General features: G+C 36.2%; 1 protein-coding gene across 9 annotated transcripts in view; it reads right to left on the bottom strand.

The window, feature by feature from the left end:
- The window catches only part of NSD3 (nuclear receptor binding SET domain protein 3), a 104,321-nt gene that overhangs the window by 16,743 nt on the left and 65,009 nt on the right, over positions 1 to 22,569 (bottom strand). For 6 of the 9 annotated variants that reach the window (XM_004383404.2, XM_023737851.1, XM_023737849.1 and 3 more), the window contains 7 exons: positions 19,821 to 19,951; positions 19,157 to 19,285; positions 18,213 to 18,339; positions 12,289 to 12,486; positions 11,641 to 11,814; positions 6,696 to 6,842; positions 3,197 to 3,353 (listed from right to left, as the gene is read on the bottom strand). In XM_004383404.2, the coding sequence (XP_004383461.1) occupies positions 3,197 to 3,353; positions 6,696 to 6,842; positions 11,641 to 11,814; positions 12,289 to 12,486; positions 18,213 to 18,339; positions 19,157 to 19,285; positions 19,821 to 19,951 (1,063 nt within the window). Of the gene's footprint in view, positions 1 to 3,196; positions 3,354 to 6,695; positions 6,843 to 11,640; positions 11,815 to 12,288; positions 12,487 to 18,212; positions 18,340 to 19,156; positions 19,286 to 19,820; positions 19,952 to 20,320; positions 21,953 to 22,569 lie in introns of those variants that run through there. The other 3 variants (XM_023737854.1, XM_004383405.2, XM_004383406.1) reach the window with 3 other exon arrangements.

The following is a 22,569-nucleotide window of genomic DNA, read 5'->3' on the forward strand; positions in this document are numbered from 1 at the left end:
CAGTAAAGAATGACCACTCCCAATCAAATTAGCATTTTCTGAATCTCTAATCCACCAAGGCAAACACCTTTTGGTCAAATGTTCTAGGTTTTATACCATTATGTATTTCCAAATTTAATTCATTTTAAATCAAACGTGGGATTTGGGACAGAATGAAAATGTAACTGTTTCATGCTATGATGACCGAATACCCCAGCCATCACTAAATGAAACCATCTGTAAGCAGCATTTGATAGTCTCCAGCTATCAGGGAAGTCAGGAATTGAAGGCTAAAGCTAAAGGTCATAAAGTGAGCCAGCCTCGCAGTGATCCTCACATGGGCTTTTGTAGTATATAAAATTATCGATATGAACACTAAATGCACAGAACTTAAATTTTTTCAGTCTTTTATTTTACATATGTCTAATAACCACATATTAACAAATATTATATTATTTAGATGATAAACAATGATGTGGCTGCACTCCCAGATTTATAGTGCAGAATCTGAATAAGCTTCATCTGAAAGGTACTCTGCTCTACATCAAGGAATTAATTAAAAACATGGGTAAGAGTCCAGGCTCAAACTGTTAAAATAAAAGAAAACATTATTTCACGTGGTCAGTATTTGGTTTACCCTCAGAGAAGGCTAGGAAATGGTTACTCTATTTATTTCTCAAACCATTTGAAGGTATAAATGTGTACATGATTACTGCGTTCACTAGGGTCAGTTAGCAAGGGGCACATTTTCTCCCAGAGGTTGTTCCAGGTCCTCAAATTTCCCCCCAGCAGGGTTCACAGTGGAGAGTAATTAGCTATTGAAAATAAACAACTTCATGCGGCCCAGCTGGGCCTGACTGGAAAGAAATACATTAAGAGTTAGTTCATGGATGGAAACATACAAGGAGAATCTGACCTAGATATAAAATCACATTGGCTGCAATCTGAATTGGAATATTGGTTTGGGCCTCTTGAAAATGTAATACGATTAAAATCTAAGTATTTAAATTAAATCAAAGACTTTCATACTCATAGAAATACTCTGAAATTTATTTAAAGATCTAAAGGCCTCCCACACTGTCTTAGACATTTCTTACCCAGCGATGTCTTATCTATTGTCAAACCCTGCACACCCCTCCCCACCCCAGAAAGAGATACATTTAAATTAAGCAGAAAATATTTCTTTCAAAAACTAAAGTACAGTAGAAATGTATAACAGAAAAAGCAAGAAATGTCTTCACTTGTAATCTCATTACATCTAAGAAATACATTAGATATATTTCTTTCCGGGTATTAAAAACACATTTTATCTAGTTCTACGTTGTTGTTGTATAAACACATGGGAACATATTGTGTATATTGTTTCGTAGTCCTTTTAAACAACTATATATCACAGATATCTTCCTATGTTACTACACAGACCTGCCTTATCCTTTTATTGGCTTCAAGGTATTCTACAATACAGATGTTGTTAGCTGCCACTGAGTCGATTCCAACTCATGGATACACCATAATCTATTTGACAAATCCCCTGCTGACTAAGTATTTTGGTGTATTTCAAATTTTGCAATTATAAAAATACTACAGTGAACATCCTTATAAACACAATTTTGCCTGCTTATCCAATTGTTTTCCCTTTGACAAGTTCCTTGAAGTAGAAGTGCTGGGTGAAAGGCTATACAGAGTTAGAATTTTGAAACATGATGCCAGACTGGCTTCCAGTGAGTACTCATTCCCTATGCCCGCACCAAATGCAAAAAAATTATTAATCTTTTAAACCTCTGCCAATCTGTTAATTGAAAAAGAAAGCTCTGTTTTAATGTGCATTTATTTTTAGTGTGGCTGAGCATTTTTCCCATGTTTATTTTCTACTTGCTATTCTTTTGCAAACTGGCTCTTTCTCTTCTTTACCCATTTTTCTAGTGAGGTATTTGTCTTTTCTTATTGAATGCAGAAGAGCAATGATTTCACCCCAGTTTGGCATCTGCCTTTTAAAACTTTATGGTGTCTTTTGCCTAACAGTATAAAATTGTTTGTGTATTCAAACTGTCAATCTTTTCCTTTAGAACTTGGAGATTTCCTGTCATAAGTGTTTTTTAAACAAGGTCTTCTAAAACCTCAATGCCCCTCAAGTTTTTAAAATTAAATAGGTAAGCTAGCAGCATATTTAAAGCATGTGCTCATTTCTTACTTAGCCAAATTAGAGAAAACAACATAGCCCTTGCTAAAAAATGACAATATGCTTAAAATTCTACGGAAATGTATTTTACTTAGGATTCTAATCAAGAAGCAGAATTTTATTGTGCTGTCTTGAATAGTATCTATTTTCTTAGTAAAATGATGAACATATGCCTCAAAAGGTAGAGTGGAGAGTTTTTAAAATATATCGATATACCTGTTCAGTGAAGGCTTGTTAAAAACAGGCTGCTTAAAGGGAGAAAGTTTTATTAAAATAATGGCAATCACCCATACTTCTCACTTCATTCCCTTAAGAACTAAAGGCTCTTAATTAAATACTATCTTTTCTTACACACAGCTTAGGGCTTCTAGCTAGAACTAAAATGGAACAGATTCAAGGGCAAAGAGAGTTATTAACCCAAATACTTCTTGGCTAGGATATAAAGTCTTTTGATTTTATTAGAAATCAGAAATCGATATAAATCGAATTAAGACCCAAAGAAAACATTTTCTGCACTGTCTACATAACACCCGCTGCCGTCGAGTCCATTCTGACGCGTAACGACCCTACCTGAAGTACCTAAGTTCATTAGTGTAAACTTTCAGAACTTAAAAATAAAAGTCAACCAACCAATCAAAAAAAGAAAAAAAAACCAAACAACAGCAATCAAACCTTCCAAATCACCCACTGTTTTTTCTTTCTTTTTTAAGAAAGTAGCACCGTGCTAGGGAGCCCTGGTGGCACAGTGGTTAAAGCACTCGGCTGCAAAACAAAAGGTTGGGGTTTGAACCCATCAGCTGCTCCTTGGGAGAAAGATGTGGCAGTCTGCTTCCATAAAGATTTGCAGCCTTGGAAACCCTACGGGGCAGTTCTACTCTTTCCGATAGGGTTGCTATGAGTTGGAGTCGACTTGATGGCCGTGGGTTTTGTTTTTTTTAGCTTTGTGCTGCTCTACCTGTCTCCTACCACTTCATACATAGACTCTGAACCTGTGTCTGAACAATGATGGAATACTTCTTTGTCCTTGGAAAAACTTGCCTGTAATTTCCCAATTTGACCCAAACAATCTGCTTGTAATGTAGCTTCTTGCCAGCTTTACAGTCATCACAATTCCAGCAGCCTTCTGGCATGTCTATGCTCAGGCACTCCGGGTGGAAGGAAGCTGGGCACGATTCACAGCATAGCAATCTTCCACCTTGAAACAAATAAACAGTCTTAATAACTGAGAAAAGAGGAAAGAGAAAAAGAAAAAAGAGTAAGTTATCTTTTAGGTGCATTAAATTTGACTCAAATTGGGGGAAAATAACAAAGGGGTTGAGTCATGTCTATAGTGATGGATTAAAATAGAAAGCAAAGGGACAGATTTATCTACTTCAGTCCCCTTTGAGGGCTTCAGCAGCCAGAAACTCAAAGCTTTTACAAAGTACCAAAAACGTCACTGTACTCTTTATCCCTCTAAAATGTGGGCTATTGAGGTATCAGGTTAACAAGCAGGTAAAACCCTTAACATATAACAAAATGGGCACATATAATCGTTAGACTGAGTAGATCTGAGAGCAGATCTTTCAAAGAAATGTGTCGCAACTTTCTTCTCTCCTTCAGAGTTCAACAGAAAGCAATAGGTCATCTTTGTATTTTAATCCACTGCTACAGTTAACTAAATCCCTTTGCAATAAAATTAGCAAGAATGAAAACAGGCAATAGGTTGATCAGTTCTTTTTTTCTTCCCATACAAAAAAGCAAGAGGGACTGTACTTTGTTGAATTGGTGGTTACAGCATCATTACCTTTTCAGTGAAGATAAAGTCAAACAGGCTATACAGCAGTGGTTTGCAACTTGTTCATCACCAAGGATCCCCTTTCCCTTCCTCATGGATCCACATGTTTTCAAATATTTTATCAATCAAAAAAACTGCATCTTAAAAGTAACAATTTTTTTTTTTTTACTAACTGAAGAAATATGTAACTGCCAATTAGAGCTCCTGGTCACCATAACAAAACTAGGATTAACACATTAAATTGTTAAAAGTCATAGCCAAATACAAAGAAACTCATGCAGCCATATTTTATGCAAATGTGTGATCCTGTTAGGTTTTCAGAAATATTAAACACAGTTCAAAAATTTTGATCACATCAGTCTTTTCTGATTTTGAGAACCACTGCTTTATAGCACACACCAAGTAAATACCAGTGTAGAATGCAGTACCACCCGCAAGAAGTTCCTTCCCAGCTCCCTAGCAAAACCCTCTGCTTTTAAATACACAAAATGATCTCTGGATTAAGACCAAAACAGGTGTGGCAAACAAATCAAAATAATATATATTTTTTTAATGCAAAGAAAGAAAAGATGTCTTTGGGGGAAAAGGAGTTAAGTATTTTTGATACGTATTTCAATACAGGCAATGAAAAAGAAGGTTGTTAACCACTGAAAATGAAATATAATAAAGACATTTGCTGCCAAAAAAAAAAAAAATCATCTTTCCACTGGAAAATCAGGTCTACAAAACCATGAGTGTACACAGATTTAAAGTCTCATAAGCAAAAGGTTAAGGGCCCTCTATATGACTGTATCAAATCACATACTCCAAACATTTAAGTGTTTGCTATCAATTTCCCAGAAGATGTTGTCTTCCCATACACTTTCAAACTTCTAACTGATTAACATATTATTAAAAAAAAAAAAAACCATTTATAATCAGTGATGAGTTAAATTACTATATTTCCTCTGCTTAAAAGCTTTTACTTCAACCATTGGGATTTTTTCCTTTGTCTGCAGATCTCAGTGTGGATTAATTGGTCCAATTCTCCAACCTAGAGATTAGCTGCCTGAGTGCTCTAAGCCTAGGTAGGGAATTCTTCTGCAAGTTTAAAGTAAAATGAGATAATTCATCTTTCCATTGAAAACAGCTGTTTCCATTGTGAACAGCTTTAGAGACCATATGATAATGCCCAGAAGAGCTGAAAAGGGAAAGTTAGGCTGGCCATTTTTAACATTCTGTAATAGTCATTAATTTTAAGTCTTAATTCAGAGGAAATACAGACCCAAAATCATCAGTCAGAATCACAATAAAGATGTCAAAAATACATGAGGGAAATAGAAAAAAATTAAAAACATGAACGATCCACCTTGGTGCTACACAAGAAAACTGCTTTAGGATGCAAGAGAAGTAAGATATGGTTCAAGCTAAGCAAACAGAGGGCTCAAAATAATTTCAATTCATGTCAAGGCCAATACTGAGTACTGAAAACGAAGTAAGCAACAGTGAAATTAATCTAATTGTATAAAGGCACAGGCAGGAAAGGAAAGCATTTTATAAATGCCTTGGGTAGTCTAATTTTATTGCATTATTGAGTAAGTCAGATCTATGTCCATCTTTGTTTTGGATGTAGGTGGTATCACCAATAAGGTGATATATAACCTGACTTCAATGGAAAAACAAAAAATAATACTCTCCACAATCTACTTCTCCATAGGTTCTAATCCACATGCTTAGTTATACTTTCTTTTAGTCTTGGGTTGCCACCTCAGATGTCTGACAAAGATCAGAGACGCCATCAAGCAGGCAACACAAAGAATGAAACAAAAAAGCCCATTTCACATATATCTGCTATACAGACATGGTACATCCAGGTATGAATGAATTTTTCTTTAAAGATTCTGAAACTGGCCCCAGACCACAATGGCAATGTATACAGGAAAAGGCCTTCACCTTTCAAGCTCATTTATTTTACACCCTGGGATAGTAACTCCCCAAATAATACATGACCGCTAAACCACCTTTTTCTTTTATTATAAGTGGGCTATGTAAAGCTAAACACAAGATAAGGTTTTCTTCCATAGATTAAATTAACTGGAAGAATATAAAAATACATTAAGCTCTTAATTCTCTGTGGATAAACTATCCATAAGCAATTCTTTGATTCATTTGGGCTGCCTTCCAACATCAAGTATTTGGGGGACCCTCCCCAGCTGCTACCAATGTCTCCTAAGACAAGGACAACTAGTTTTAATAGCATCTTTCTTAAGTACAACATTTAAGAAATAAATAATAAAATGTATTGTAAAATCAAACTTTTACATATCAGTATCTTGGTTTCCTCCTATTTAATAACCTATCTTGTTATTTAGTTGAAAGTTAGTAATAAATCACACTCTCGTCTATTCTATTCTATTCTAACATGAATGGTAGTTCTGTATCAGGCAAAAAGAGAAAGGGCCCTTAGAATATTCTTCTATATTAAACAAAATCCTAGTCTTTCAATTTGAATAACCCACAGATATATGAAATGTATGAGAATTTATCAAGGAGAAGAGTAGGTAAAAATTTGTAACAATGGAATTATTTTAAGCCCTTTTAAATAACTTTGCCAGCCATATGAAGACACAGTTACAACCAAGGCAGAATTTACCAAAAGCAACAGATGGTGCTTGACAGGCATACATTTTCCCCCTTTTTTAAAGAAAGAAAGAAAAGAAAAAGGAAAAAAAAAAGGAAATGCAAAAATAAAAGCAAGAGAGAAACTATTTTGATTATTACCTTTCTCACATTTCTTTTTGGAAGCTGACGAAGAAGGAATCATAGGTAATTTCATCAACTCAGCACGATTTGATTCATTCAGTAGGTAGTGGGACTTATAGGCATATGAACTGAACATGGGGTCTGAATGGTCCTGAACTATCAGCCCTATACGAAACAAACAGAAAGAGGTGAGCTGCAATGAAACTACCCATGATTCCATGAGGGGAAAAAATAAACCAACACCTATTATGTAGCTATGCTTTAAAGTTGGGGGTGGGGAAGAGACCATGAAGAAAAAGAAAGATCTGAAAGAAAAGGCTTTCTACAGTTATTAAGGGGAGTTTGGGCTGCTCAATGCCTATCCCTATATACCAAAAAAAAAAAAAAAAAAACCCGAACTCATTGCCCTCGATTCTGATTCATAGCAAACCTATAGGACAGAGTAGAACTACCCCACAGGGTTTCCAAGGCTGTAACCTTTATGGAAGCAGACTACCACAGCTTTCTCCTGTGGAGCAGGTGGTGCATTCGAACCAACGACCTTTTGGTTAGCAGCCAAGCGCTTTAACCACTGCACCACCAGGACTCCTTTTTATCCTGTACAGGAACCTGTATATCTCAGAAGAAAACCCTAAATTAATTTGAAGATGTAAACTGCATTGACATCACACCGACAGTCCCCCAAGGAAAACAAAGCTACATTCCTTAATATTTAGAAATACTATTATGACAACCTAAAAATCAAATGACACATCACTTGATTAACTAGAAATACAAATCATTTACATAACACAGTGGGCCCTGATACACCTTGGACATATTAAGTAGCACTTAAAAGGCAGAACTGAGTCTCTCCTTTCCTCCATTTATATCTTGAAATATACTCAAATAAATGTTAGCTTTCTCTGCCTGATAATGAAAACTATATCAATATGATACATGATTTTAAAGAAGTTATAATTTGTTAAACTTTACTGAGGAAATGCAAACCATTTAAAATTTTTCCTGCCATGACATAAAGTGATTACCAACTTAAGGGTTTATAAAAACAGTCCTTTTGATCTACCAATACAGCTATCCCATTTGAAGAAAAACACAAATGTGCTACAACCTGTGACTCTCCTTTCTCCTCCCACTCCCCAGCCCCCAGTTAAGTTCACTCCTTAACCTAGGGAACTGTGAGACCAAGGAAAATGTTTCTATCTTTGTTATGGGTCAGTTTATAATGACCTAGGATTTCACAATGCAAATCATGACAGCAGTTTCATTTAGAGATCATTTTGAGGTGAGAGAGGAGTTTTGTTTTTAAATGGGTTACCATTTACTTTTTTCTGTGGGTATTATTTTTGTTTAGTGCTATCCTACACTGAGACAGATTCAAGAAATATCGTTGACCCAGATGACAGAATAGAACTTGAAATTGCAAATGACATAATCTTCAAACAAAAGTCAGGCAATGTCAAAATGAGTTTTATACATTTAACAGAAGGAGGCAGTGTTGTGTAAAAAACATGGGCTTGAAAATAAGAAAGAGCAGGTACAAATGCTGTTCTTCACTTACAATTTATGTGACTTCAGTTAAATTGTTTAATCTGGGCTTCAGTGTTCTCATCCATATAAAATGGGCATCCGTGTAAAACTTCTTAGGGCAATTGTGGCAATTTGTTTAGATAAAGTGTCTACTATAGTTTGATTTACACATGCAAAATAAATTATTATTACTAATAAAATGAAAAAAAAACCCTAACCTATCGTCTCCATTTTAAATTACCATTGCAAAGAAATGGTAATTACCATTACTTTTAGTTTATACCACCCTCTAGATGAAAGGAAATGCTAAAGAACATATCTAAAACACTGAAAAATGTCTGAACATTTCCTACGGCACCAAGAGTTAGCTAAGGGGGTAGGGAGAGGAATAATGGTCCTCTAAACCTTTCTGAAAACATTTCTAGACAATTTCAGTCCTTAAAACCAAAACCAAACCAAACCCATTGCCGTCGAGTCGATTCCTACTCATAGCAACCCTATAGGACAGAGTAGAACTGCCCCCATAGGGTTTTTAAGGAGTGCCTGGTGGATTCGAACTGCCATCCTTTTGGTTAGCAGCCGTAGCTCTTAACCATTTCCAGTCCTTAAGACTAGCTTAATAATTGTAAACAACTGATAATAATTGTAAACAACTGATAACCACTGTCTATGAGGAGAAAAACACTCTGTATGAGGCAAGAAGCAAACTCAAAACAAGTTAAGTTTTCAAACACCAAAACATACAAGATTGAAGTGTCTCTTTTTGTATGTGGATTTACTACAGTTACATCTCTTTAAAAAGGTGAAGTCAAAAAAAAAAAAAAAAAAAAAATCAAGGGTGGCCTCTATAAATACTGATAAAAGAATATGTTTACTTATGAAAAACTTTTAGAGTTAAGCCTTCTCAAATCCCAGCATCTGATTGTTTAGAATAAGTTTTTTGAATGTTGGAAAGAAAAATGAAGGTTTCTGTTTACTGCATAAAGTTGCACAGTTAAAATATTTGGAAATTAAATAATCTTGCTTAAAATTTGCACTTAAATACGATAAATCTTTCAGAATAATTGCCAAATTGATAAAAAGCAATATAGATTCTGTTGCCAAAACATGGATTTTCCCCCCATTTTTATTATTCTCAAACTTTTAATCAAGGCATATAAGTTAAATTTAACAAAATGGCTAGAGTTTTATAAAAGACAAGGTCCTTGCCAGATAGACCATTTTCTACCAGTCCAAAATGGAAAATACCTGAAAGTAATTGTTTTATAGGTTTCTCAATGACTGAATGAAACAGAAGAAAAGTCTTGGTTAATACACTGATGGTACTTGATTCAGAATGTACCCCAGGGGAAGCCAATATGATAGTTATGAACTTGGTATTTAAAATGTTGACCCAGTAATATGTACTTATATACTGCCAGTAAAAATAAGTGCCTAGAAATGGTAGAATAGAAAGAGTTCATAAAGTGATAGAGACTAAGTTATTCACTGCCATTAATTTGTTGAAAAGTCTCTAAAGTTAATTTGATAATTCAGTATTTCCTTCCTAGCATTATTTTCTTAGGAATGGGGAGATGGAAAAGAAACTACTGATGCCTTTTTATTTCTTTTGCCTAGCTAATTCCTTTCTATCACCTGTAAGAGCAATGTGGCACGAAACATTTCAGACCTACTCCTCCATGTACCGGAGCTCTGGTGGCAGTGGTTAAGCGTTTGGCTGTTAACCAAAGGGCCAGCAGTTCAAATCCACCATTTGCTACTTGGAAACCCTATGGGGCAGTTATGCCCTGTCTTAGAGGGTCGCTGTGAGTTGGAGTCAACTCAATGGCACTGGTTTTTTTTCCCTCCACTTACCATCAACGTTTCAAAGCAGGATACAGTTGTAATTGCTCTAGTAAAGAAAGACACTATGCTTCTCCCTCTAATGGCAGACAGCCCAATGTGCTTACAAAACTCTGGCACACTGAAAGCAGTGTGTACAATGGACCCAGCTGGCTGCTTCATACAGGACTCACTATTTATTTAATCTTTTACTGCCGCCTCTTCTAAGTTATTTTAAAAAAAGAGATACACAAAAGCAAAACAACCTAAGATCCATCATACTATCAAAACTCTTTATTAAAAAAGATTTCATAGTACTTTCACCAAATAAAAGAACTCTCTCTTAAAGCAAAACAAAAAGAAACACCAAAAGCCAAGACCCAAAAAACCCTTCATCTTCAGTACAGTATAGGCTAACGGGTCTGATATGCTTTAGAGTCCTTTCAAGTATGTCACAAGAAGGGAAGTTAAAAAAAAACTGAGAACCATTTAAATTAAAAAAAAAAAAATGCATTTGGGAATAATATTAGTTGGTTTCTAAAATGCTTAATACTAACAATGTTTTATAATACTGTAACAGTTGTGATAAAGCTGGATACCCTGTATCATACTCAGCTAAAGTAGTTCTAGTTTCTATTTATCATGAACTCAAGTTCACTGACCCCCTTAGGGACACAGTATTGTTAGTTAATATGAAGGCCAGATCAATCTCTTGGCACACTTCAGTATCAACAGCTGGCAAGTAAGAAAGCCTGTATTGCTGGCTCTTAACTAACACCACGACATATGCTGCCTTGGCTGTGTCCCATCAGGGCTCTCTTAATGCCAGACCAAAACATTATGATAAAATACAACATAAACAATTGAAAAATAAATGTGCTAGTCCTGCCTTTCAAGTGAAATCTCAATCAGATGAAAGCTGTGGATTAAAGATTCTGACATGGGATGATGGCTCTAGTTCTAATAGAAGAATTGTTTGCAGAGAAGGTAATTAACTCTTTGATGCTCCAAATAGAAAAACTAAGAACTTATCTACAATTCTAAGTTACCAAAAAAAAAAAAAAAATTTAGATTTTAGTTTCACTTACAGAAGAATTAATATTCTGACAATTTGGATGTCTAATGTTATAAACAGACTATAAAAAGGGACTATTACTATGAGTTCGGGGGAGTGGGAAGAATAAGTAGAGACAAGGGCATTTTATGGCAGTGAAACTATTATTCTGTATGATAATGCCAGTGGACACATGGCATTATGCATTTATCAAAACCATAAAACTATACAATACAAAGAGTGAACCCTAATGTAAACTATGGGCTTTAATTAAAAATGATGTGCAATCAATATTCGTTCATCAACTGTAACAAATGTACCACATGGTTGCAAGATGACTTTCTGTACAATTTTCAGTAAACCTAAAACTGCTCTAAAAAATAAGGTCTATTAAAAAGACACTATACAAGGAAGTGGGATGTTATAAAATGGAATTCTGCAATGGGTGGAGATTGTACTAGATGACCTCAGTTCTCTCCCAAGGCTGAGACTCTATTTTAATGGGGAAGTATGCCAATGAACTCGGAAAAAAAATAAAGAGAAAGGAGTGACACTCACCTCTTGCACAAACGAAACAAAAGCCTACATTTACAGCAGAGGAAGAATTACTGCTCCGTTTAGAGTGATTACTACAGATGAGAATGTAGGAGGACACAAATATGCTTCCGGCAGCAATGCAAGCATCTCCTGAGTGATAGGCTACTGGACATCTTAGACATCTCATCATGCGACCTGTTTAAAGGCAAGTGAAAAAAAATTCTATATGATAAGGCATCAGCTGGATATGAAATAAGTATTTTGGAGTTGCGCTTTTCTGGGTTCCCATACAATGCTGGTTATAGTAAGATAAAAATCATGTTTCTTTACTAGTCTAGCTCTGTCATTCCTATGCTATATGGCACCTAAATGCAAGCAAAATACTCATCCAAAGAAAAGTTTGCTCCAATGCTGGAGAGATGGTGGCCTCAAGTATGTCACCTGCCTAAAGGATTTTCAAGGGTAATTTTGAAATATGAAATATTCTCCTACGGTCTGAATTTAGACCCTAACCCTGACTTAATATGGTATCTACTGTGGCTGAGCTATTATATGTGCAAATGAACAAACAGAGGGAGAATGCCCACTGTTCTTTATAATAATGTGCTTAATATATTATTTGCCACTGCACTTAAAAAAAGCTTTGTCCCTTTCTTTAGCTCTTTTTACCTTTACTTGCTTTGTAGATATCTTTCTCCACGGAGCAGGCAGAGCAGCAGTGCTGGGGACAGCGGAATCCTTTTGACTCAAAGATGGCAGTGGGGAATTTGCGGACACAGGTTTCATGATAAAATTTCCCACAGGCACCAACAGAACAACGCTTCACATCTGTGCCAGACACTTTACATGAAAAACATGGGTGCTGCCCTGGAAAATTGGTGAGGTGCACAGATTAAATAAAATCTGATCAAAGCATATTCCTTTTAAATAGAAGCATCTACTGAGATCAAAGAGCTACCCCCCGAAATACACTCTACTGGTATATGTATGAATTTAACATAAAAAAAAAATCTAAAATAAATGATCAAATGAAAAGACTATTTAATAAATTTTGCTAGAATAACTGATTATCAGTTTGGGCATACAACACTGAAAACAATTTAATCTCCACTTGTCACTCTATACCAAAACTGATGGCATAGAAAACCCAGAACAGAATTTTTCAACACTTGGGAGCTGCTAGTGGAGAGGTCTTCCCAACATAGAAGTAAAAGAATAACTAATGAAAAGACAGATTCCATTAGAAAATCACTTACAATTTCTGTATGTAAAAGACACAAAATGAAAACTCATAATCCTAATAAAAAGGCAGAAAATTACAGCTAGGCATATCATATTTGGAAACCCTGGCGGTGTAGTGTTTAAGAGTTCAGCTGCTAACCACAAGGTCAGCAGTTTGATCCACCAGGCACTCCTTGGAAACCCTAAGGGACAGTTCTACTCTGTCCTATAGGGTCGCTATAGGTCGAAATCGACTCAACGGCAATGGGTTTTTTTTTTTTGGGTATATCATATTTAAACTGTTGAAAATCAAGGACAAAGAAAAATTATCAAAAGTTTCCACAGAGTAGAGTGCGGTCACATTGAGGGGACTGCAACTACTGTCATGAAACAAAATATGTATAAATGGTTGAATGGGAAACGAATTTGCTCTGTAAACTTTCACCCAAACCACAACAAAATGTCAAAAAACAAAAGAAGAATCACCTGGGGAATCTTGTTAAAATGTAGATTCTGATTCAGTATACCTGGGGTAGAAATGCAAATCCTTAGCAGGGTTCAAACCTGAATGAATTGGTTTGGAGCCCTGGTTTCCTCAGAGTGAGGGAATGATACCATCACCACCTGGTCAACCCAAACCAAAAACCTGGGGGCACTGCCAGGTATGGTTGAGAGCATGGCTCTTCAAGTCAGACTTGACCACTTGGGCACAGGTATGGCATATTGGCCTAATACAGGGGTGTTTTTCTGAGTGAGCTAACCTACTCCTAACCAGATTTCGCCCGATTTCTTAAAATCTACCTCTACCAGGAAAGTTTATAAGTCACTGATTCTTTTTGTTTTTTTGTTTTTTCAAGATAAAATTCACTTAACATTCATCATTTTAGCCACTTTAAAGCGTACAGTGGTTTTTTTTATTATATTCATAAAGTTGTGCAACCATCACCACTATCAAATCCCAGAACATTTTCATCATCCTAAATAGAAACCTTGTACACCCAGTGTACCCATTAGCAGTCACTCCTCATTCCCCCTCCTCCCGACCTCTGCCAATCACTAATCTACTTTCTGTCTCTGGACATTTCATGTAAATAGAATCATAAAATCTTTTTTAAAAAAAGTACCCACAGAAAAGACTATTAACTTCAAAGAAGCAACAGTGACACTGAGAGCCAAGAAAGAGAAAAATGGAAGTCAGAAAACAACAGAATGCTATCTTTGGAGGGCTGAAAGAAAATAATTGCCAAGCCAGAATTCTATACCCAGTGAAACTATTCTTCAAGAATGAAGTGAAATCAACATATGTTGAGAGGATTAACAAACCAAAGGTTGGTTTCTTGAAAAGAGAGTGATAAAACTGATATCCCTGGTTGTTGTTGTTGTTGTTATTAGTTGCTGCCGAGTCAATTCTGACTCATGGTGACCACACGTGTGTCAGAGTAGAACTGTTCCATAGGGTTTTCAAGGCTGTCACCTTTCAGAAGCAGATCACCAGGCCTGTCTTCCAAGGTGCCTCTGGGTGGGTTTGAACTGCCAACCTTTTGGCTAGTAGTTGAGTGCTTAACTATTTGTGCCACCCAGGAACTCCATATCCCTAGTTAAGAGTGACTAATTGAAAAAGGAGGGAAAAGAAAGCAGAAATATAAACAACATTAGAAATGAAAAATGGAATATCACTATAAATCCTACAAATGCTAATAAAAAAAAATCACTACACTTCTGCCATTAATCTGAAAATTTAGATAAATGAATAGATTCCTAGAAAAATACAACTTAACAAAACTGGCAAAAATAAATAAATAAATAGAAAATATGAATAGTTCTATAAACTATTAAAGAAATTGAAACTTTCAACAAAGAAAACTCCAAGACCAGATGGCTCCACAGGTGAGTTCTGTCAAATGTTTAAAGGAAGAAATAATGTCAACAGAACTAAAAAGAAAAAAAGAAGGAACAAATAAAAGATAAACAGATGTGGAAAAATATATGCAACAAAGATGACAAAAGATTGTTTTGTCATAAAAAAAGTTCACATATGGAGAAAATACATATAGCATGTCTAAGCAAAGATAACAAAAGATGACAAAGAACTATAAATCAATATAGAAAATAAAACAAGAGCAGCCTAATATAAAGATGTGCAAATGGTATGAACAGGCAACTCAGAGAAGGCAGAAAGACAAATAGCCAATAAAAACAGGGAAAAAAAAGCTCAACTTCACTAGTAATCAGATAAAAGTAAATTAAAACAATAAGTATTATTTAAAAAATTCATCAAATAGGCAAAAACATAAACAGTCTGATAACACCAATTGTTGTTAAGGATGTAGGGAGACAGGTGCTGTCATGTACTGCTGGTAGGACTTAGGTTGGAAGAAACTACCTAAGAAGGCAATTGGGCAGTATTCATTAAAAGAAAAATACATTCACTTCCTGTGGCCTAGAAATGCCACTTCTTGATAATCTGCATTAGATTTATACATGTAAAATGATGTTCACTGGAGCATTGTTTGTAACTGCAAAAAACTGAAAGAAACTCAAATGTCTTTCAATAGGGGAGGGAAAAATACAAGGAATAGGTTTTCTTTGGTTTTGTTTTGTTTTTAACAGAAAGTTAGTAGAATTGTAATGTTGTTCCTTGATTTTGGAAATACCTAATCTTTACAAATGGGCTGAATTACAAATATTCTTTAAAATGAGTAATGATAACTATGATTTTTTTTTTTTAACTGGTTTTGTTGTAGAAATATTTAGTACAATAGTTTTGTATCATTGTCCTGTGGCATATATATAATTTTAAATTAATTTTAACATGTATGTTGAAATAAAAGCAGTAGTATTTTTTTAAAAATAACTTAGAAATTTAAAAAATTATTTTAAAAGCAGGAGGTTTGACTTTACAGCTTTGCCGAATGGATAAAATTATATCTACTCTATGTAAAAATGAAATAGGCTTTCACTGATATAACAATCAAAATAAGTTTAATATAAATGAAAATTGTTATAATAGTGAAACTGTTATACTAACAGAGAGCTAAAACAGCAAACCCCTTTAAGAATTATGTTTAGAGCTCTAGCATGTGAATGTTTCCAAACACCCTCCCTTCTCACTAGGAACTGGTCTTCATTAAGAAAAAGTAATTAAAAAGTAAAATTGCCTGTTATGGTCCCTTTTATAGTCTTTTTTAAAAATATTACACATTTTATTCAAAAGGGCAAATGAAAATGCTTTCTGCCAGAAATCACATTTGTGGTAAATAATAGAAAGTGGTACTACAGGAATTTATCAGGAACATATCCTGTAAGACTTTTCACGTGTAAAGTGTTTATCTGTTTAATAAACAAAGGAAAACTGCCTAAATGACCCTGAGCAATGGCTTGAGAATTTGAGTTTTCACCCTTAATATGTTAGAAGTGTACCAAACTGGCATCAAACTAGTTTTAATGGGAAAATAAATAAATCAAAAGCACTTGTTTTTAAAACAAACTTCCCTCTTACATTTCCTAATAGATGTGTATCAAATTAGATTATGTCTAACTTTTGTTGACAGGATTCTACTGGATTCTGGAGTTAGGAGAGAAGCCCTAAGAGTGTTTTAATACTGAGATTTGTGGTCCCATCAATAGTTTAAATCAGAAATTACAATCTTAAATGCTTAAAGGGACTAGGCAGGTTGCATAAATGACTGGGTTGCATAAGCGACAGGGTTTTAGAAAAGAAGGAACGACAGGTAACATGGGGAACCAACAGTACGTGCCTGCTCCATGTTTAAAAGTTCAAAATACACTCTGAGGGCCAAATAAAACAACGTGCAGGTATTTGGCAAACGGCTCCAAAGTTTCACTGCAGAGTCTAAATGTGATGAATGAAATGATAATTTTATACAGGAAAAAATGTTATATGTTCTAAATAGCTTTTATAGTTTAGTTTTGTGTGTGATGTATATGTGTGTGTGCTTATTAGTGTATATTATGTATCATCTCCATAGTACTTAGCCAAGGCAGTAGAAGGCAATAGAAAGAGCAAGGACTCTAGAACTGGGCTGCCTGGGTTTAAATCCCAGTTTCAACATATGCTATCTTTGTGACTTTGCGCAAGGTACTGAACTTTCTAATCCTCAGTTTCCCCCTTTGTAGAATGTAATTTATAATACCTATCTCATAATGTTATGGGGGTCAAATGACATAGTAAGTCAAGAGTAAGATCAGTGTATCATATATACTTGAAATCCAATTGGCTTTTAGTTCCTCATAGCTAAAATAAAACTAAAACAACACAAACACAGTTCCTAAAAGCATTACCATGCCATCTCCAGCTGATTTTTTATTTGCTTTGTTACAGATTAAACAACTCTACTTTCTGCTTGTCGTAATTTTATCTAGAGCCATGGCTACATAGAAAAGAAAGATAAACTTGCATAGTTCTTTCTCTATACATTATTTGAATAGGTGGTAGTCTATGTTTAGAGCCCTGGTGGGACAGTGGTTAAGCGTTTGGCTGCTAACGGAAAGGTCAGTAATTCGAACCCACCAGTGCTCTGCGGAAGAAAGATGTGTCAGTCTGCTTCCATAAAGATTACACCCCAGGAAGCCCTATGGGGCAGTTCTACTCTCTTATAGGGTTGCTGTGTGTCAGAATTGACTTGACAGCAATGGATAATGATTACGGTAAAGTCTATGTTTGGTAGGATAAGAAATAAATGGTGAATCTTTTGGATTCAAGTTTAAAAATAAAATTCCAGTAGCTCCATCTTTCCACTAAAAATACAATCACCATGGTTATAGTTTGTGACTGATAATTATTCCAGTTTATTACAAAGGACTTTAATTTAATGAGCATAAACATTTCAAAAATTTTTCATCTGAAAAATAATTCATATACTTTGTGTAGCCTTCTAGATAAAACACAAATACATCTCAATGAATTGGTCAGTTTTATGGTAAAGGCATTGGTAAGGCAATATTGCTAACTACTCTTTTGATATTGGGAAGCCTCTAATCACTGATGGGTCTTAATTTGTTGAAATAAGCTATAACCCAAAACCAAACCCATTGTCCTCAAGTTGATTCCAACTCATAGTGACCCTACAGGACAGAGGAGAACGCCCCATAGGGTTTCCAAGGCTGTAAATCTTTACGGAAGCAGACTGCCACATACCTCTCCCGAGGAGCAACTGGTGGGTTTGAACTGCCGACCTTTCATTAGTAGCAGAGCACTTAACCACAAGGCCACCAGAGCGCCTTCGAAATAAGCTATGAGAGAATATAAATAAACTAGACAAAAGTAAAAGAGAAGCAGATGTCATGGAAGATGTTGGCGTTGCACATTCCTCTTGATCCATCTTTCAGATCTATCAAGTAAGTAAGCTCACCAGTTTGACATTCCATGCAGATGAACTTTCCATCAGGGAGTAATGTTAGTCCCAGGCACTCCAGGTGAAAGTGTTTGCAGCACTCTCCCTCACAAGGAATCAGAGAATCACCAGAGCTTTCACAGATCTGTCATATGGCAAAAAGCAGTGCTTTAAAAACTTTGGCGTGCACCAGAATCACCTGAAAAAACCAAAACTAAACCCACTGCCGTCAAGTCGATTCCAACTCATATCGACCCTATAGGACAGAGTAGAACTGCCCCGCAGGGTTTCCAAGAAGTGGCTAGTGGATTAAAACTGCTGACCTTTTGCTTAGCCACCATGCTCTTAACCACTTCACCACAAGGGCGCCTAAGGACTTGTTAAGGCAGACAGTTGCCCCCTGCCCCCCCCGCCCAAGAGTTTCTGATGCAGAAAGTTTCTTGGGTGGGGCCCAAGAATGTGCCTGTCTAACAAGTTTCCTGAAGATGCTGATGCTGCTGGTCCTTGGACCTCGCCTGGAGAATCACTGAATTAGATGTCTATTTTCAGACCCAATATGGTATGAAGTTTAAAAGTCATACTTTTTATCTTGTATGATTTCTTCTTTGGGATCTGTATATTTTAATTTTTGTTTACAGGGCAAAGCAGTATTTTTCAAGAAGCGTAAATATATGTTTTTTAAAAAGTTAGGATCAACTTAAACTTAAGAACACATTTTTGAAATCAGTCACCTGCCATTTATTTACAATTAATAACAGTGTTATCACAATGAATATCTGCATTTGCATATGAATAACTATTCCAACTCAAAGGAAAAGAGCTAGAAATGACATTTAGATCTGTAGCTTTAAAGTAACATCATAATTTGCAAAGATTACTACCTTCTTCAACACAAGGTGAGTATATTGTTGGTAGAACATTACAGCAATTGTTTTAAGCCACAGGACCGGTAACCCGCCTACCTGACACACAGTGTCCTTCTTATTCATTCCAAAGCTTCTTCTTGACAAACTTGAATCCACGGACTGCACGTCAGAAATATCTGCATCTGCGGTAGCTGAAGGGCTATCTACTTGCTTTCCAAAGCTTACCTACGTGGAAAACATAGCACATACTTAAGAAAAACAAACCAAGACAATACCTCCCTCAAAGTTAGGTATGAAAAACCTAGCACGCCTTGTTCATCTTTTTTTTTTTTAATTGTTGCAGTTTAAATGAAATATACATTTCAAGTTAGTCTCCCATACAAAAATTTATACATACATCGTTATGTGACCCTAATTGCTCTCCCTATACTGTGACAGTACACTCTCCCTTTCCACCCCGATCAACTAGATCTTAAAACAACCTCTTTTTTCTTTCTTTCTTTCTAAAACCCATGGATACCATATGTCTGGTGTTTTGTGGAAACTGTAGTTAAAAGCAAACAAAGAAAACTATGTTTCTGTTATAAGAGATCAGTAAAATTGACACTTGTAAGTTACAGAATAACAAAAGTCATTTCTTCCTTCAGTGTATTTTAAAAATTCCCCCATTTCCCCCAAATGAGTCAGGCAAAACAGGATATGACTTTGATTTTGCAAAGCAAAAAAAGAGCACTTTGCCCAGACGCTTGCACATATTTACCTGCAGATCACTCAGTCCTCTAGAATCGGAGTCAGATGTGTCTCTGTATGCTGAACTAGTCATTTCTACATCAGTTGAGGCGCGACTCCTTTTCTTTAGAGGTTTACAGGAATCTGAAATCTCGCTGGCACCTTAATATAACACACTGAAATTAATCCTAAAATAGTGCTTAAAGTTTAATTTTTTTTTTTTGTGGGAGAATAGTTTCTTTCCCCAAACTCATCTTTAGTGTGGAAAAAGCACAGCTCTCTTTGTAACACTGAAGTCACAAGTCAAAACTTCACAAGCTTCTGACCTTCCTGGTAGTGACTGATTTAATTTACAACCGCTCTATTAAAACATTTATTTCAGTGCTCCTGCTCTAAAGCTATTTTCAGTCAACAGAGCCCAAGCTCCAACCTAAAAACCAATTCTATCAAAACTACAGGACAGATCGATTTGGAGCAATCCAAGGAACCATTCAATTTGGAGGGGGAAGACATAAAACCCAACACACTGTGTAGCTTACAAATATGGTTGCAGAGACATCTCCATCTTGTTTTTTATTAGGGATGTGACAAATCTTTGATTTGTATTCGATTCGTACACGGACAGTGCCATTTTCCCCCGAATTTTGCAATTCAGTTGATTATCTCCCCCCAAATAAATTTTGGATGTTCATAATTGTTCATCTGAGACTTCCTTGGTGAAGTGGCATTTATTGTGACCATTAACAAGTGCTGCAGCACAGCTACATATGTCATGCCATTTAGGAGGCACACTGCGCTGAGGGCTGTAAATGGACAATCGGTATTCAAGTGCAGCCAAATCACGAAGAGCTGGATGAGAGGCCTCTATGTGGAATTTGTGCGGGAAGGAATACATACGGAAAAAAAAAAAAAAAAAGGCAGAGAGTAGTGTGGAATTCTTTTTTAAAACTGTAATACAAATCCAGCCAAAACAATAGTGCAAAAAGTTACAAAGCAACAATCTCTTGGGCTAATGCAGAATAGGCTATACAGAAACAGCCACGATGAAATGTGCAGATCAGGCACGGTGAATACCAAGGAACCAAGGAGATGGTTAATATTTCAACCCACAGCTTTGTGTTTTGGAATTTTTTTCCCCCAAAATTTCCATACAACAGACAGACATCTAGATCAGCCCAGCAAGCTATGGTGGAAGTGTGCAGTCCAGAAGAGACCATGGAGAAACAAGTCTCCTGAGGCCATGAAGATCCGCAACAGGCTGAGTGAGAGTAGCACTTGGTATATAGACATGTTCTGTGGTGGAGGATGTGGGCCTCGTTAGACTGCTCAGATTACTGGAACCTCGTTATCATATCCCATTCTACAAGGTTTTCACTGAATGTTTCCTGACCATCTATAAATGAGGGTGCCTGCCCATGTTAACGCTGATTAAAAAACACAAGTACACAAATCTATCTCCTTCATTGCTGGTGTATGGACCCAGAACACCACCACAAAATGTTTCCTTGGCCTAAAAGATCACTGGATTAACAAGGAGTTTTAACAGAGGAACAGGAGTGCTGCACTGAGAGGCTTTCGAAGGGAAACACAGGTACCGCCATTTCCGACGAGTTTCTGAAAACGCTAGAAAAATGGCAGACTGCCAAAGACAGCCGCCATGCTGTTCTCCATGATAACGGCACTAATATTAAAAAAAATAAGAGCTTTTAATGATTGTAATGTATACAGTTTGGGCTGTTTGGCAAAACCCTGCAGATGTGCATTAATGATGCTTTATTTAAAAACAAAAAACAGTCCATGTTGAAATTGGTCAGTGTAAGTTAAACGGTGGTTTTTAGGCTGGACCCATGATTTAAGCTGTACCCATCCAGCTCAGACCGGGAAAAAAAAAAAAAAAAAATCATTTGAATGTTAAAGCAATTGTTCAGAGTCTTGAAGAAACCAGGCAGGAGAATGCCAATAATGATGATTGGCAAAATCAAAATCGAAAACAAAGAAACTGTTTATCGAGCCGCCGACAAAGAAATCTTGCATGGAGACTACAAGTCTGGAGTTTCTGGGATGAAATTGTACAGGAATCTCAGTCCACAGTTTCCTCAACCGCTGCGGAGACGGAGCTGTCACTGAATCTGACAGAGCCCTGCACTCCCCGGTCCGCCGACCCTGTGGAATGGTGGAAACACAACGCAATCAGGCCTCCTAATCTCGCAGCGATCGCGATGTCTTTTCTTGGAGCTCCGCCAAGCAGTGTTCCCTCCGGGAGGCTGTTCAGTTCTGCTGAGGATCTCCACGGAGACCATCGCTGCAGACTTCTCCCCGAGAATGCAGAGAGGCTGGTGTTTTTTTTTTTTTTTTTTTTAAATAATGCAATTTGCCCAGAGTAAACTACAGGTACTAAATACAGTTTGAATGATCTCACCAAAAACGCACGAATCATGCTACGGAGTTTGTACTGTAGTCAAATTGCACACATAAAATACAGATATAAGTTTAAGGTTTCTTAAACTTTGTGCATTATCTTAAATAGATTTGCATAAGGTCATCTAACAGTGGCCATAAATATGCTATGAATCATTTCAATTTACAAAAGGATTTTACAGCACTGTAAAAATAACCGTGGCAAGATTTTTTCAATCAGGTTGTCTTGTCTGATTTGTCATAGTCCATGTTTGACAAACATTAATAGCTACTATTTGGTATTCGGTCGAATACCAAAAAAAGTGGATTCGTCACATCCCTAGTTTATAAATCAGTGAAACCCCAGAATATTATGGAGAAAA

Source organism: Trichechus manatus, unplaced genomic scaffold (genome assembly GCF_000243295.1).
Source record: "Trichechus manatus latirostris isolate Lorelei unplaced genomic scaffold, TriManLat1.0 scaffold00109, whole genome shotgun sequence".
Lineage (NCBI taxonomy): Eukaryota > Metazoa > Chordata > Mammalia > Sirenia > Trichechidae > Trichechus > Trichechus manatus.